General features: G+C 40.2%; 1 protein-coding gene across 2 annotated transcripts in view; it reads right to left on the bottom strand.

The window, feature by feature from the left end:
- Nucleotides 1-435: 435 nt before the first annotated feature.
- The window catches only part of pof1b (POF1B actin binding protein), a 38,256-nt gene continuing 22,743 nt past the window's right edge, over nucleotides 436-15,948 (bottom strand). Inside the window, exons 4-13 of one of the 2 annotated variants that reach the window (XM_005915990.3) lie at nucleotides 15,238-15,271; nucleotides 14,413-14,493; nucleotides 13,499-13,591; nucleotides 12,444-12,557; nucleotides 9,747-9,899; nucleotides 9,498-9,617; nucleotides 8,519-8,650; nucleotides 6,950-7,020; nucleotides 6,200-6,314; nucleotides 436-5,222 (exon numbers count right to left, since the gene is read on the bottom strand). In XM_005915990.3, the coding sequence (XP_005916052.1) occupies nucleotides 5,202-5,222; nucleotides 6,200-6,314; nucleotides 6,950-7,020; nucleotides 8,519-8,650; nucleotides 9,498-9,617; nucleotides 9,747-9,899; nucleotides 12,444-12,557; nucleotides 13,499-13,591; nucleotides 14,413-14,493; nucleotides 15,238-15,271 (934 nt within the window). In that variant the 3' untranslated portion in view covers nucleotides 436-5,201. The remainder of the gene's footprint in view (nucleotides 5,223-6,199; nucleotides 6,315-6,949; nucleotides 7,021-8,518; nucleotides 8,651-9,497; nucleotides 9,618-9,746; nucleotides 9,900-12,443; nucleotides 12,558-13,498; nucleotides 13,592-14,412; nucleotides 14,494-15,237; nucleotides 15,272-15,948) is intronic. The other variant, XM_005915991.3, reaches the window with a different exon arrangement.

The raw sequence follows: 15,948 nt of genomic DNA, 5'->3' as shown, positions 1-15,948 counted from the left end.
AGCAGCCTCATGAGACTTGAAGATGAGAGTACTAATACAGTTGTTTTGACATTCTTATACCCTTTAAGGAGGGAAAGGAGCACAAATGTGCTTTTCTATTGTGAAGACAGTAAAAAAAGAAACAACTTTAAGGGCTTAAAGTAAAAAGAGCTGCTTTTATCCTTGTCATTGTAGACTTTAAACCAGTTTAAGTGACTTGTATTCTGTTTCTTAACCCAGTATGTGGAGCTTCAGGTTTGGATAATTTGTTACAGGGAGTCTGAATAGATTTTTAAAAAGTCCAGATACATACAAGTGAAAGCCAGCAGTGTGGACAGAGGGAAGTCAGACACCTGTGCTTTCATTTGGGTGAACTGACCCTTTAGTAAGACCATAATCTGATAAATGCTTCGTTCAGGCTGTATCTTAATTTAAGTACAAACACAAGTGCACTTCTTCAAAGATATATTACTCGTTTTAATTGCAATCCATCTCAGCTGAAACAGGACTGAGGCAAATTCTCTCGGAATGAAAAAATAAAGAAAACAGTTTGCATATGAAAATATATTTAGACATTTAGATCTTTTTGCATATTAGCTACAACCAATTAATTTAGCTCAACACACAGATGATCCTTTGCTGGAAAAGAAAGGCAGGGTTTAATCAGGATAGCAAGCAAATGAAGGCACCTCGTTTGGCGATCAGAGAGCCGTTACCACAAAGTTTAAAATGATCCGTGTAGCTAACATGGTAAACACATTAAGGCACTTCAGGTTCCACAAAGTCAAAAATCGTTTTACAGGCTTCCTGCAGAAATGCAGCTGAGTGTCCACTGGGCGACTCTTCTGTCTTTAGAGTCAATCAGATGTTTAGTGCAAGGAGTGTTTTTGCAGTGTGGTTGACACTGTGTGAGGCTTTGCGTTTTTTTCAGTAGGCTATAAATCAGAGCTGCAGCCTGTAAAACCAGTTATAGTACCCGAATGTGTTGCACACACTAAAATAGTTAGGAATTCAGTTCAGTGTGAAACTCATTGAGACCACATCACAGCAAAAAAAAAAATCTGTACATGTTTTTGACACGATAAACTGCAGAAATATACAATCAAGGAGACAGAAAGAGAGGAATATGTAATATGTAATAGTCAGAGACTGTAGTACAGTTTATACGCTGCAAGTCCTGTACACACTAGAGCAGAGGTGGGGAACTCCAGGCCTCAAGAGTTCGAGGCACCTCTGCACTAGAGGGACAGCAAAACAGGTGATCAGTAAAATTACTTAGCAGCAAACCAAGAGGAGCCGTACTTAATTTGGGTTAGTACTACTTCAGAACTTCTTTAAAGTTTGGACTCAGAAATGGAGATGTTTTCAATTTATAGATAAATTGGTCTGATATATCAATATAATCATTATTAATTTGTGACATTTAATAGAATATACAGGTATGCAGGAGCTCATTTATTCACTGTGGTGTTCCAGTGGGACATTACACTCCCTGTTTTAAGTTCACTTTGTTAAAAGCCTTACTGATCAGTACAAAACCTGCTTTGCATTGCATTTTACCACAACGAAAACTGGTGCGCTCGATACATAAGCACCAAATACAGCTAGGAGCATTTGGGGGTTGATGATTCCCTCAAAATATTGAAAATACACAAACTAAACCTCATCAGTTATTCCTTGCAATAAAATACTCCAATATGTGTGTGCTGGACTTTCATAGAAGAGCACAAACCAGCTCCAACCAGAACAGAACAGATATGAGAACCTCAGTACCCAAATGAGCAAGAAGTCAAGTATCAGAATTAAGGAAACGTGTGTCTCACAGCTCCTCAGCTTGCCTTCATCATATTCAAGAAATGTTTTATTGAATGGCACCCGTAAAACATGCGTCTCGACTTGTCAAAGCGGTGACTTCAGTTTTCAGCACAGTAGATTGTAAAGTAGAAGTCATATTTGAGACTGGCCAAAGAACAAAGATCAAAGAGAAGAAAATGCTTTTATTTCTACAGCTCTGCATAAAGCCACTTTTCACTGCTAATGGTCAAGACTGCTGTTTTGCTTGTAACACTGAAAGGAAATCAGGGGTGTCCAACTCCAGTCCTGGAGAGCTACTGTCCTGCAGCTTTTAGATGCATCCTTGTTCCGACACACCTGAATCAAATGAATGGCTTGTTACCAGGCCTTTGCCAAACTTGATGGCATGCTGAAGAGATAATCCAATCATTTGATTCAGCTGTGTTGGGGTAAAAAAAAGGAAAAGTAGCTCTCGAGCACTGGAGTTGATTTAAATGCATTTAAATAAAGCTGCCAGTCGAGGCGTCACCATCACTTTTACCTCTCACGTCTTTCTATTCGGGTTGTAGCCAGTTTGTGCTGTTCTTTAAAGGAAGAACTACACATTGTTTTACAAAGATCTTGTAATATTACTTCACTGTTGTCTATATCACTTACAAACAATCATTAACTGTATTTTATACCCCATCATCAGCATCAGTATACTACAATACAAATCAACGACAACATAAGCAGGTTTAGTAGACAATCACGGATTGGTGGTTGTTTTTTAAAAAGAGGATGAAAACAATAACTGGACCTTCTCTATGCTTTCATCATTTTGGGTCAGATTATGTTGAAAATTAACTTTGTATGGAAGTTGTTTTTTTTTCATTAGAACTGTCTTACAATAAATTCAAAACAGAAAAACAAATCTAATCCAAAAACTGTTTAATTACTTTAAAATCATACATTTAAAATTCTGAATTTTCTTTTGAGTTCTGCAAATACATTTGCCCTTAATATAATTTATTACCATCCAACCCAGACATTCGGTTATTAGCAGATATTTTTTTAAGCTTGTGGCGCAGTAACAAATACACAGCCTCAGTTTAAAGTCAGTAGTTTCAGTGTTCTATTTCATGTAAACCACAAGCTGCTGATGAGCCAGTAAAGCAGGCTACAGTGCCTTCAATACCTCTTTAACACCATCTGATACTGGTGCCAGTAATAGTGTTGAGCCAGTTCTGTCTTCAGCACCACAATGCAACAGGTTTTAGGACCGACTATGTAGTGTCAGGGAGTTGAGGTAAGTTCTATTTTAAGAAAATCATGGCAGCCAGAAACTGTGGACTGTACCTACCAATCATTCTTCATTTTCTTGTGGTAGCCCCTCCCACACCACTGATGTCAGTGATCCCAACTCTCGGCCGGGAAATTTTGTGGTGCCGTTCTGATGCCAGGTTTTTTGGCATGGGCACTGGTCTTTTCTTGGTAGAAACACACGGAACTGGCTATAGACTGGGCACCTGCATCGGTGGAAAAGGGGTATGAGTGCTACCCAGTAGACACAAAGCCTTCTGCTTTTATGTAAGAAGAGTAGAAAAAAGAAGCTGAAACAGAAACAGACTCGGGCATAAAGTTTATATGATATTGTGCTTTAAATCTTCTTGCACCATCTTAACACCCCCCCTTCCCAAAATCATGCTTCAGTTCCAGCTATATTCCCCTCCCACCCTCCCGCCCAATGTGATGCTTCGCACCCGGAGGCGTCCAATCAAGCCTGAATTTTCTCACACGAATGTGAGGCATCACACACCCCGAACCCGAGATCGCACATGAAAGCTACATGTGAACCCATTCACCTCTGAGTCATAGAAAACTTACAAATAAAGTAAAATGCACTGAACAAAAAAAACCAGTCACTTAGCACTAAACAGAAGTAAACTACCCGTTAAGAACGTTTGTTAAATGATCATGAGAACCACAGTGCAGAGGGGGATTATTCCACACGCGCACTGGAGAGATCATACACTAAGCACGCCCAGCTTACAAATATACACAAATATTTACATGCAGAGTAGCAGTCATAGAAATGCATCCACTTCCTCGTCCCCTGGGCAAGAATGGCTGTGGTGGCTTTGAGGAGGATTGCATGCTACATGCTACATGCTACATGGTACCAGTCTTGGCAAAACACACATCGGTGACAACTGGAGGCTGACACTTTGGTACTTAGCATTTGGTTCCACAGCGGTGCATTGTTTTCCTTCGGTTAGCTGCAGACTTCTTGTCTCATTGATCCAATCTTTTGACATTTAGTGATTTCAAAGGTAATTAAGCAGATTTGACAGTTTCTTTTACAACTTCTCGTGTTTAGACAGAAGCATAGATTTGCAAACGTCTGTCAGGAGAGCTTTTCTAGAAAAGCTTATTCATAGTGTTCACAGTTAAGAATACTGAAGTCACTTTATTAGGTATATCTGTCTAGTGCAGCCAGTTCAAAGAATGAACAAAAACGGACACGTTGTACTATGATGCATGAGGATGCACAGGTAGGCTTAATAAACTGAACAGAGAGCATATAAAGTATATATATTTCAAACAATCTCCTTCCTCTAGAAAGAAAATGGGAAATAAATAAGAATATTACTTCCTTAGAAACAAAACTTAAACTATTTCCATCCAAGAATTTTACAGCATGGGAAGACAAACATCCACGTGGAACCAAATCCAAACTTATCTTGCCCCAGCTAGGTAGAGATGGGACAGATAATCATCAACAGAGCAATATATCACAATACAATCTCCTGTGAATATTCTTGTATATCAGACTAAGCCTGAAAGATTTTAAATTTCAGGTCATAGTGTACAATCTTTCCCATTTCTTCTTTAAATACCAACTTTGTGAGGTATCACAGATGACTGTATTGCAGTATATTGCAGAATCACTTGTTTAGTGATTCCATTGAGTGCTTTGTATTAATGTGCTAAAGTGCAGAGTCAAACCAAATAAGACTGAATGTTAAATTTAGTGAATCCAGCAGAATGAGGTTATAAAGGTGAGAAAAGAGAGGAAGCGTCCATCCACGTCGGACAGTTCAACTCTAATCTCAGCGTGTTCCCAGTTGTCGTGACTCTTTTTACCCGTGCCTCAATCCATAACTGGCTGTAGCATCATCTGATCAGATTTGGCCTGTGATTAGTAGATTATTAATTCCCTTTTTATTAGTTACAAGGAAAAAAAATGAAAATTTTGATAAAATTGTCACCCCAAACAATTTGGTCAAAGCAAAGATCCCAAATTTAGGGGCAAAGAAGGGGATTTCAACCACCACCATCCCTGGGAGCCCTGAGGGGAGGGGGAGGAGCATGCAGGGGAATAGGGGTGACATCTGGATCTTCTGGTTGGTCATAGTTCATTCCTGTCGGAGAGAAGCAGTGTGTCTTTAAGGGGTTGTAATGATTTCCTGTTTCAAAATAAAAAAAACAGGTAGAGCTGTTATAATTCAGTTTAAATATGCAAACGCTTCACTTGTTTAATGGAGAAGATGCACAGAGAACACAGTTTCCACAATTTGAAGAGCCTCGGTCTTACGGATTCTCAGAGTCCCGACTATCACATTCCTTCACAGTAGATTACTCCTTTACTGCTTCATTGCAAAATACTTTAATATTACAATTCATGATCAGAAAAATAAAAACAATCTCTGATATAAGCAGGAGGACTTGACAAGTCGATGTAGTCACGGAAAAACTGGCACGTGCAGACACAGACAGTATAATCAGGGCTTTGCTGTTTAGCTGAAAACTTCAAACAGTGTAGGTCAATAATAAAATAAGATATCTTGCTTTCACAGCACGCAAAAAGTGCAGTTTTTATATTTATTATTTCTGAATAATGAACACTGATTTACTTGAACTCTTTTAAGATTTGACATTATGCATGAAATAAACTCCAAGTTTGAAGTTTGAATTTCCCCTTTTTAACATTCTATTTGTCACTTAAGAGCCGATAATGATGATAGACTTTGTTGCACATGTAATGAAGCTGCTTGACAATCAATTGATATAAAATCTAGCCGTGTGCCCACATGTGGATTGTTTTATTCGTTTATTTTCACCTTTGTCAGTTTTTTTTGTTTGCATCAAGTTGTAAATCTGCAAAATTAACTTAAAGTCCCACAAAAGTCTTTACATTTTGTGCAGTTTGTCAGTTTTTCTGTCAGAATCTCAGTTCAAATCACGTCGAATTATAAACACATACATGTAAATTCAAGAACATATGAACTATTGGTAATTTCTTTTTCAACAAACCTAATATTTTTTAATGCAGCTGTATGTACAGGTGCACTGCTGTCGCTCATTAAATCAGTGTGGAATGTAGAGCAGCTCAGTGAAAGTGACCTGCTCACTCTCACCCTTCACTCTCGCCTCCTGTTTTTACCTGTTTGATCATCTGTCCACTTCTCTCGATGACGATGGTCTTGTCTTCTTTGACAGGTGAGGTGACCTGGTAATCATCACTGAGCAGACCAAGGATCGGGTACTGGTTCCTGTACCTGCAAACGCACATTTAGTTGTTATTCTCAGATTGTGAGTCTCGTGGATGGTTAGAATTTGTCTGTATATACTGCATTCAAGTGATTCAACTGTCACTTATCTTTTTGAAAGTGTAATAGGTGGCAGTTTAAAAAAACAGATCTCCCCAAAACACAATAGATTAAATAATTTTGTTCTATTGTGTTTTTCTCCTTTTTCTCTCTTCGGCCAAACAACACGTTCCATAATCGCATTAATTAAGAAGAGCCACACCGGCAAGCTGTACAAGTACTCCTGTGGAATTTGTGATTAAAAATCAAGAATAAAGGGTATTAAAGGTTTGGTTTTCATGTCATTCCACTTAAGATAAATCCCACTCTTTTACTGTGTGTCCAAATGGGTGTCTTTCAGTGCCACATTTAATGACCTGCCTTATGTAAAAGATGCCCACCGTTCAAAGACCTGAGAAGATAACGTCAGGCTTTGACTGTGGTTGCTGGGTTAGTCCTACACGTCACGTTGCTTCAAAGCATTTTCAGCATGAGCTAGCAAGAACTCAGTCAGTAGAATCAGCAGAGTTAAGGGTCACTTAACATAAGTTAACTTGATATAAAGTTATCTTGTCTGGCAGCAATCTGTCATAGTTATTTCGTACCTTTTGGTGATGATGGTCTTAGTGACATTCTTGGAGCTGCTGTTCCTGTCCTGCATCAGCCTTCTGATCTCCTGAGGACCACAAGAAGCCATCAGTTAAACGGCACATTGTGCTCCACACAGATAGCTCACACTCATTCCAGTCACTTTGCATTCATTTAGGCAATTTTTTAAATGTGTCAGAGTAAAATGGAACTCGAGTACCAACACATGGTATGGAATTTATAGTCTTTTTTACTGTTAACTTCACAGCAAATGAATGTCGAGCAAAACTATTTCCTGCAGTTTGTGCAGTTTTAATTGCGCTAGTATGTGATGTGAGCCACCTGAGGTAATCAAACGCGCCGGAGGTTAAACAACAGAATTTGAATGAAAACAACGGAATTAGAACGAAAGCACAGGAATTTGAATGAAAACAACGGAATTTGAATGAGAAGAACAGCATTTGAATAAAAACAACAGAATTTGAATGAAGACAAAAAAATAGAATGAAAGCACGGGAATTTGAATGAAAACAACGGAATTAGAATGAGAAGAACAGAATTTGAAATTAAATTAACTATCATCTTTCAGCCAGAGGAATGTAGTTGGACCTGAAAGGTGCCGGCTTTGTTTTCTTCATTTACAACCTTCATTTTTAGCATTCAGTTTGTTTCTGCATGACTAAAGACAAATCTGTTGATCATCCAAAATGTAGTAAGTCTGATGGTGATAAAGGAAAATTGTGCTTTACTAAAATTGCTTTTGCAGTTTGCACATAATTGAATCCAGACTGGTTTTAACTGGAAACACAGCAGGATCAGTGAACAGAATGAGTCGGACGATGTCACAGGAGCTTCACCAGTTACCCTTTTTTGCGGGTGTGAAAAATGGCAGACGGTAAAATCATTACCTTCACTATCAGTTTATAATCTACATATAAAAAGCCTATTTCTACCTAGAAATATCTAATCAGACTGCTTCCGCATATGCAGATCTCAGTATTAAACTTTGTGACTATATTGATATTGAAGCTGATATTGTGTGGAAAAATAACCCCACTTTAGTTAAATTCAAACTGAATGTCTTTGCAGTACCTCAAATGGCCACGTGAGGCTGCTAACTGACTCCATCTCCATTCCCAAATGGCTTTTAGTGTCAAAATACCAAACTTTTACAGCAGCAACAGGCAGGGTCAGAGCCTGTAGAAAAAAGTTATTTCTATAGGTTTTCCCTCTTCTTAACAACTGTGAGAGGGTGGAAATTAGAGGTGGGGCTATTTGAACTCAAAGTTGGACACAGGCAGCTGTACCCACTCATCTTTGTTTTAGTCCATCATTACAAACCTGTTGGTCTGCTTTTCATCACAGCCAGGTCTCCAGATATAATTAATACTTGATCTGTATTTAAGGTTTAACAGATTCTTTATAAAACGAACTGAAAAACAGCTATTTTATCTAATATCCAGCTGATTCTATTTAGTCTCTTGATTCTGAGAGCGCCGGTTTGTCTCGACTGATCCTTTTGATAGTCTTCCATCTTTGACTGGCACAAAATTAAACACAGTGTTGATGTGTTGTGTGTTGCAGACCTCCTCTTGTTTGGAGATGGTGGTCTTCTGCTGCTCCAACATGGTGAGAAGCTCTGTGATCTTCAGTTGAAGACTCTTCTCTGAGGACGACCTGTCAGTGGTGACCTCTGTCTGAATCCTTGTTATCTGGGTCTGGAGAGATTAGAGCAAGAGACGGAGAGCAAACCAGGAAAAAAAAATGAGTTTAGGTAAGACTACGACTGGGAGCATGTTAGAAGATATATTTTTATGTTTCTGGCCTATAACATGCAACTGAAACTGCCAACAACGTGCAAGCGAAAAACAATGCCTTCCTTAAATACAAGCACCGGGATGCACCGTCATCTAACATTAATCATTATTTCATGGTTTCTGGTACCAGCACTCACTATGGGAAGCAGGCAAACAGGAAGCATTGTGATACTGTGGGCAATGTTGTGCTGTTAAACCTTGGGTCCTGCTATCCATGTGGATGTTATTTTGACACATACTACATACGTAAGCACTGTTGCAGACCACGTACATCCTTTCATGGAAACAATGTTCCCTGATGGCTGTGACCTCTTGCAGCAGGATAATGTGGCCTCCCACAGAGTGAAAATGGTTCAGGAACGGTTTGAGGAGCACAACGACAAGCCTCCAAATTCCCCAGATCTCAATCCAATCGAGCATCTGTGCGATGTGCTGGAAAAACACATCTGATCCGTGGAGGCCCCACCTCGCAACTTACAGGACTTACACGGCTCTGTTGCTAACATCTTTGTGCCAGATACCACAGCACACCTTCAAGGGTCTAGTGGAGTCCATGCCTCGATGAGTCAGGGCTGTTTTGGCAGCCGAACAGGGACCAATGCAATATTAGGCAGGCAGATCTTTGGCGACAAATCAACTTTTGTGCAGCTTCTGTAGCTCGCCACTTACCTATCTGAAAACCAAACTTCTGTGGTCTATTTTTTTTTTTTTCTTCATTTTGATGAGAATCTAGTTCTTCCTGTCTTACCCTCAGCCTCTCGATCTCCCGATCTTTCTCTCGAGTCAAGGTGCTGAGCTGCTCATTGTACTGACGGGATAATTCGTCTGTTTTGATCTGAAAGGTGGAGCTGCTACCTTGTCCAGCCAGCTGATAGGAGGGACAGACAAGACAAAAAGACAAAAGATTTCAAAAACACATTTTGCTAAATGACTGCATAACTTTCTTTATTTAAAGAGATGTAGCTCATGAAGGGGAAAAAAGCATATCCAGCTTTACCTTCTGTCGGAGCATCTTGTTCTCATTCTCCATTGCTTTCATTCTTGCTTCCATCTCTTTCAGCTTGAAGTCACGATTCGAGTCGCTACTTTGTTTGCTCATGATCTGGCTCTCCAGTGAACGCTGGGCGGCCTGGGATTCCTTCAGAGACAGCTGCAGAAAGACAACACACATAGACGCTATGTAGACGCCCGAATCCAACACAGTCAGAAACTGCAGTACCTGACTGTGTCGAAGAGTATTATTTATTAAACTGAAGGTCAAATTCTTGCCTCAACGTCGACCTGCTATTTGTGCATATGCAGTAATCCATACTCTGAGGAATCACTACAAACATCTTGCGTGTCCTCATTCCAAATAAAGAATTGCCTTTTTAGATGAACTGACAAGCAAAAGTAGCAAAGCTACTTACATTTCTCCTTCTCTGATACATGAACCCATGCAGATAGATTCACAGAAGCAGCACACATTTTCAAAGATTAAAAAAAATAGCTGGGTTGTTCAGGTTTTCCTCATTTTGATCCTTAAGTGAAACATCTCCACTATTTGCACAGTAACGCTGGCCAGTGACTGCAATGAAACACTTTCTATGAAGAGTGCAACTGAGTCCTGCCCATGCTGGAAGGCAAAACAGGTCATAGCTCTCTGTTGTCTTTGCAAACATGCCTCCAGAAAACTCTGGATTTCTGGAATTCTGTTTTCATAGTCGGCACGCGTGAAAGAATGGAACCGCCTTTTTTTCTGGCAATTTTCATAGTGATGTGATAATACGTAAAGTTTGTTTTTTGATTTTTTTACACACAGCCTTCAACTGTAGTAAAATACTTCTCTGTGACTATTAGTGGAAATGACAGCAGTCACTCTTAACAACCGCAATGTATCCTTTAACATTTCTCTCCTTAACACCATAGCTACCCAGGACCTCCTCTGCTCCCTGCTCCCTTCACCTACATGTTCATTGAAGTCCGCTCCAATCACCACTCTCTCCTCAATGAAGACTCTCTTCTAACACTTAGTCCAGAAATCCTCTCTTTCATCTGACTTCCAACCTGTGGGGCACACACTTTAAAACTCAGGAGAGTTTTCTCCAAGCATGACATCCCGGTGCATTTCAGACCCAGGAACACGCTCAGACAAAAACTGGTTCACCCGAAAGACAAAACGCCAAAACACAAACTTAACAATGTGGTGTTTGCTGTACAGTGCAGCGAGGAATGCTCAGACCTCTACATTGGAGAGACCACACAGCCACTTCACAAGCGCATGGCACAACACAGAAGAGCCACCTCCACAGGACAAGACTCAGCAGTCCATCTGCATCTTAAGGATAAAGGACACTCTTTATCCCAATGTTCACATTTTGGACAGGGAAGACAGATGGTTTGAAAGAGGAGTGAAAGAAGCCATCTATGTCCACTGTGAGCGACCATCTTTGAACAGAGGCGGGGGTTTACGACACCAACTGTCTGCCATCTATAATCCAGTTTTGAGATCCCTTCCCAGACGCCTTAACGCCCACTAGGTTATATCTGGGACTCTCCACCATTTGACCTTAGAACTGAAGAAGCTTCTCGGATGAGAGGTGAAACGTCTTCAAGTCACTTAAAGAAGTCCAGATGATTTTCTTTGCAAGCTCCTTGACACACTTTAAACATTCATCATATTTTCTTATTATTTCCAGCATGAAACTCTAGACCCTGTCTGGCGCTCTCTCCACCTCAACACTATTCACATAGTCTTCCTTCAAGATCGCAACTACTCCATTTTTCTTCCTATCTACACCATCGTAGAACAGTTTGAATCCACCTCCCTTCCACCCTTGTCTCCTGAATACACAACATATCTATGTTTCATCTCTCCATCATATCAACCAGCTCTCTCCCTTTACTACTCACAGGCCCTACATTTAGTGTCCCTAATCTCACATTTACACACCTGCCTTTCCTCCTCTGTCTTCACCCAACAGTAGCACATTTTCTCCCATTTCCAGTATCTCATTCTTGATGATCAGCACATTTGATTTAACGCAAACGTTTAACCCTCTCCATTTATGCAGGGAACAGGCACTAGGAGCACACTGGCTTGTGATCCCCCATCACTGGATGCCAACACTATGGTGGTGAATTTTTAATTTTACATCTGTATATTGGACTCATGGGCACTTTGACTGACAGCTGGCTTTGCAAGCACTTTGGTAAACTACAGTAGCTTGTTCTGGTGTAGAGACCTAAAGATAAAGGCAACAAAAAATGTAATATTTTTTAGCCTTGGGTAACCAAGTTCTACCTGCTAAGCAGAGAGAGGCCACTAAAAGAAACCTCTGACACTGAAAATCTTAATAATTTTGGCTGTTTAAAGTAATTTTGTAGCCTCTCATTGGTCCATTTCATACTGTAGTACCAGCCTGTCCCTCAGCCTGGTTTTGCCTGCAGGTCTCCTCTTCCAAAACCCTGCCATGCTTGCTCATGATTGTCTGATAGTTCGGGTTCTGTCTCTGTATGTAGACACTGACATTAAAAGAAACTGTACTGGAATTAAACTGGCTCTTTTCCCCTCCAGTGTTTTTGTGGTATTATGAAACAAACCAAATACAAGTTACTCATCAAAACGGTGGTTTCTCCAAGCACAATTTGGAGAAACAAATTTTGTTCATGAATATTTGGCACACACACTAACAGACAGACACACGTGGAGTACCTGGAGCTGTCTGTTGTTTTCTCGGACGGTCGCCAGGAGGGAGTCATACTGCCGAGCCTGGTCTGTTTTGAAACTCAGATCTCTCTCCAAAGAGTCCTTCTCACTCTCCAGACGCTGTAATATCAGACAGACATATCACATCTTTAACAGTAATAATCATATACTTCATGATCGCTGACATGCCTTCTTCTTTGCTTCTGGATTCAGATTAGTCATTACACTGGGCTTGTTGTTGGAATCAGAGAAAACACACATTTGCATTTTTGATTCCTTGTCAGTTTAAAACGTTAATTGTTTTTCTTCAGAAATGTAAGCACAATGAATGTGACTCACCACACCTCATTAATAGTTTGATACTATCTTTCTGGTGTCCTGTACGTGCCTGTCTAATTGAAACTATTTAAGTAACTCGCACCCCTGTGGAAAAAGCTCATATACGATGCGTGAAGCCTTTGGGCGCATACTGTTCTACCCTGACAGACGCTGCTGTACAGATCTGAATTTTACTTATGTAACCACACCCTCTGTCATGTTCTCCCTCAGTGCTGATGTTACACTGAAGTCGTTATCAACCAAATAGGTTCAAGTGGACATGGCAGAACCATGAGGTGTTGATGTTACGGTCACATTTACACTCCTGACTTAAACCCATTAATACCGAAATTTGAATGTTTAATATAGAAGCATATTGAATGTACCACTATATTTATTCCCCTACAATATTATAAAGTGTTAGCATTTTTTCTTTGACTTTCTTTCTTAGGAGATGTTTGTTTGTTTGTTGTCATGTACTGGAGTTTTCTCAGTTGCTTAAAGATGATCTGACAGCTTTGATTTATACTCCTGTTTGTGTTTGTTACCACAGTTTTTTATTTTCTTTTGCTGTCGCCGCAGAGTCAAACTAGCGGCTCCAGTTTCTCTCCAAGATTCCAAGAAGACACAAAGCCGATCCAGCCTACTTTTTATCCAGATACCAAGCACTGGGCTGCAGAGGACAGTGTCTGAGTTATGGTGACTGAGCTGGGACTTGTCTGAAGTGTTTTTCTCCTTCTTACCCGCAGGTCCTCCGACATGTGCATGAGCTCCTCTCTCAAACTGTTGAAGGTGGACAGCAGCAGACGCATGCTCTTATCTGCAGTGAGACGAGTCTGACACACAAACACAGAGAAGGTAACACCAGAGAGGGGACAGATAAACAAAGGCGTGAAGCTCAATGCTTTAAATATTATTTAAAAAGCACATATTCTGCTGTTTTAGGCGGCCCAACACAGATGCTACTGGTAAAGACAGAATTTCAAACGGTAACTAATTTGACCTTATTAATGATCTTATCTGGATATGATTATGAGGTTCTAAGTTTCATCATCAGGAGGAATACATTTGTGTCTTTATAATCTCAGTGTGTAAGAGTGAGTGTGAAGAAGACTCCCCATTTACATGTGATACAATTCAACCTATTTCCTTTAATAGCAACAGTGTATTACAGCCCCTGCATTAAAATATTATGACTGACAGTATTGAACGCTTTACTAAGGTCTAACAGGATAAACACAGAGCTGAATCCACTGTCAGAGGCCATAAGAAGATCAATCTAACCTTCACTAGTCCTGTTTCTATACTATGATGAATTCTGAAATCTGACTGAAACTCTTCAAGCAGAAAATTCCCCTGCAAACGATCACCCAGCTGTTTCACAGCTACTCTTTCAGGAACCTTTTAAATAAGAGGAAGGCTGGAATTCAGCCTATAATTAACTAAGACATGTGGTTAGCTAAGACAGCTGGAGGAATCCCAGCTCCCATCTATCCAAGTACTAACCGGGCCTGACGCTGCTTAGCTTCTCAGATAAGACGAGACCAGGCGTCGTCAGGTGACAGGCTTGAATTTGTGGGATTATATTCTCATTGATAGCAAAATGTGTTATTAATTAAACTTGTGTATTATTGGAATCTTTCTGTCTGTCACTTACCTGTAGCAGGTAGCGCATTTGTTGCTTGGTCAGTTCAGTAGCTCCTTTTGGAATCAAAGACTCCACCTCCTCTTTATCCACCTGAAGTTAAAGAATGACAAAAACACTTTTACTTATTCATCACCTGGCACGTTTTTGCACATGTTTTGGGACTGTCCTGTTGTATCCAATTTTTGGGTCTTTGTGAACTCTGTGTTATCTGAGGTACTGGAAGTTTTTTATGTTCCCAATCCTGGTCTTTGTCTCCTTAATGATACCTCTGAAATCTCCTTAAAACAAATACAATGCAAAATGTTGTTCGCTGGATTCACATCCGCAAAGAAGACTATTACGAGGCAATGGTTCAGTCCTGACATTTGTAGGGAATCATTCTGGAGACGATGTCTTATCCGTGTTATTGGTTTTGAACATACCACAGCAAAATTAAATAAAGCTTGACCCACGACTGTCGAAGCTTGGAAAATCTTCTCATCCAGAGTTATCTCCTGGAAGAGGCAATAATTGGTTTTAACTTTGTGTTTTTGTGTTTTTTCTTTGCTGTCCCTATGCCTTGTGACTAATGTTTGCTTTGCTACTGCAGTTTACAGTTGTGCTGTATATGTCTGTACCCCCCCCCTCCCCAAACCCCGTTTTAAATCAATAAAACTTTAGTTTTTGTTTCCGAGGACTTTAGTCAAAATCTCTCATATTCTGCAGAAAATGTCTGAAATCTGATTAGTTTCAAGGTTGTGACTCATTTTGACCACAGCTAATGTTGTTGTGTCTCTCTGAGATCTCCTCAGATTCACTTATCAGTTACTTGTGTGATGGAAGATTGTTTCTCACCGTGGAATCTTTTCCCAAATCCATCTGGTGTTTCCTGGAACACAAAGCAAGGAAAACAATGAGTAAAACAGCGGGACTGGAAAGAGCTCCAGTAGGCTTGTTTTGTTCTATCTGAACAAAAACCTGTTCATCTCTGATGATGCATCAACGATTTGGGCTCCTTTTGGTGCACAAACTTATTTTATGGTTGAAAAATTTAATTTAGGACCATACTGAGATTAGGCACCATACTTAAGGTCACATGAAATCTTAGGATCATTTCCTGGTGCTGTGCTTTTCTATGTGTGGATAAGTTCGTGTGTTTTCCTGTGTGCCCAGAGGAGCGCCTGTTGGTGCCACTCTGACTAGCTCCTCTGTCCCATCCATATTCATCAAGGTGTGCGATCTGGCTAATGACAGCTGCAGCATTTTAAAGAGGTTTTCAGCTTTTCATGGAAACATTTCTTGATTATATGAAAACACCCTGAATCTCATCAGACTTGTCAGCGTGATATTTATTTCAGCCTAATTGCTTAGTCTGGACTGTGAGTCAGCGCACGTACAATAGTGTGGAACAAGTAAGTACATCTGTGCTCGGTGATTTAGAGACATGTAGGTGGTTGGCAGGAAGGTGAAAAGTTATGGCTACCCTCTCACTCACCCACATCTCATGAATCAACTGGGTGTTAACTTATTGGAGCTCCATTTCACTCCCATTGGCCTTTTTAGCAA

The sequence above is a fragment of the Haplochromis burtoni genome, unplaced genomic scaffold, assembly GCF_018398535.1.
Source record: "Haplochromis burtoni strain Fernald_Lab_line unplaced genomic scaffold, NCSU_Asbu1 Contig_17, whole genome shotgun sequence".
Taxonomy (NCBI): domain Eukaryota; kingdom Metazoa; phylum Chordata; class Actinopteri; order Cichliformes; family Cichlidae; genus Haplochromis; species Haplochromis burtoni.
The sequence above is the reverse complement of the archived record's forward strand: the minus strand, read 5'-3'. Positions and strand labels throughout refer to the sequence as shown.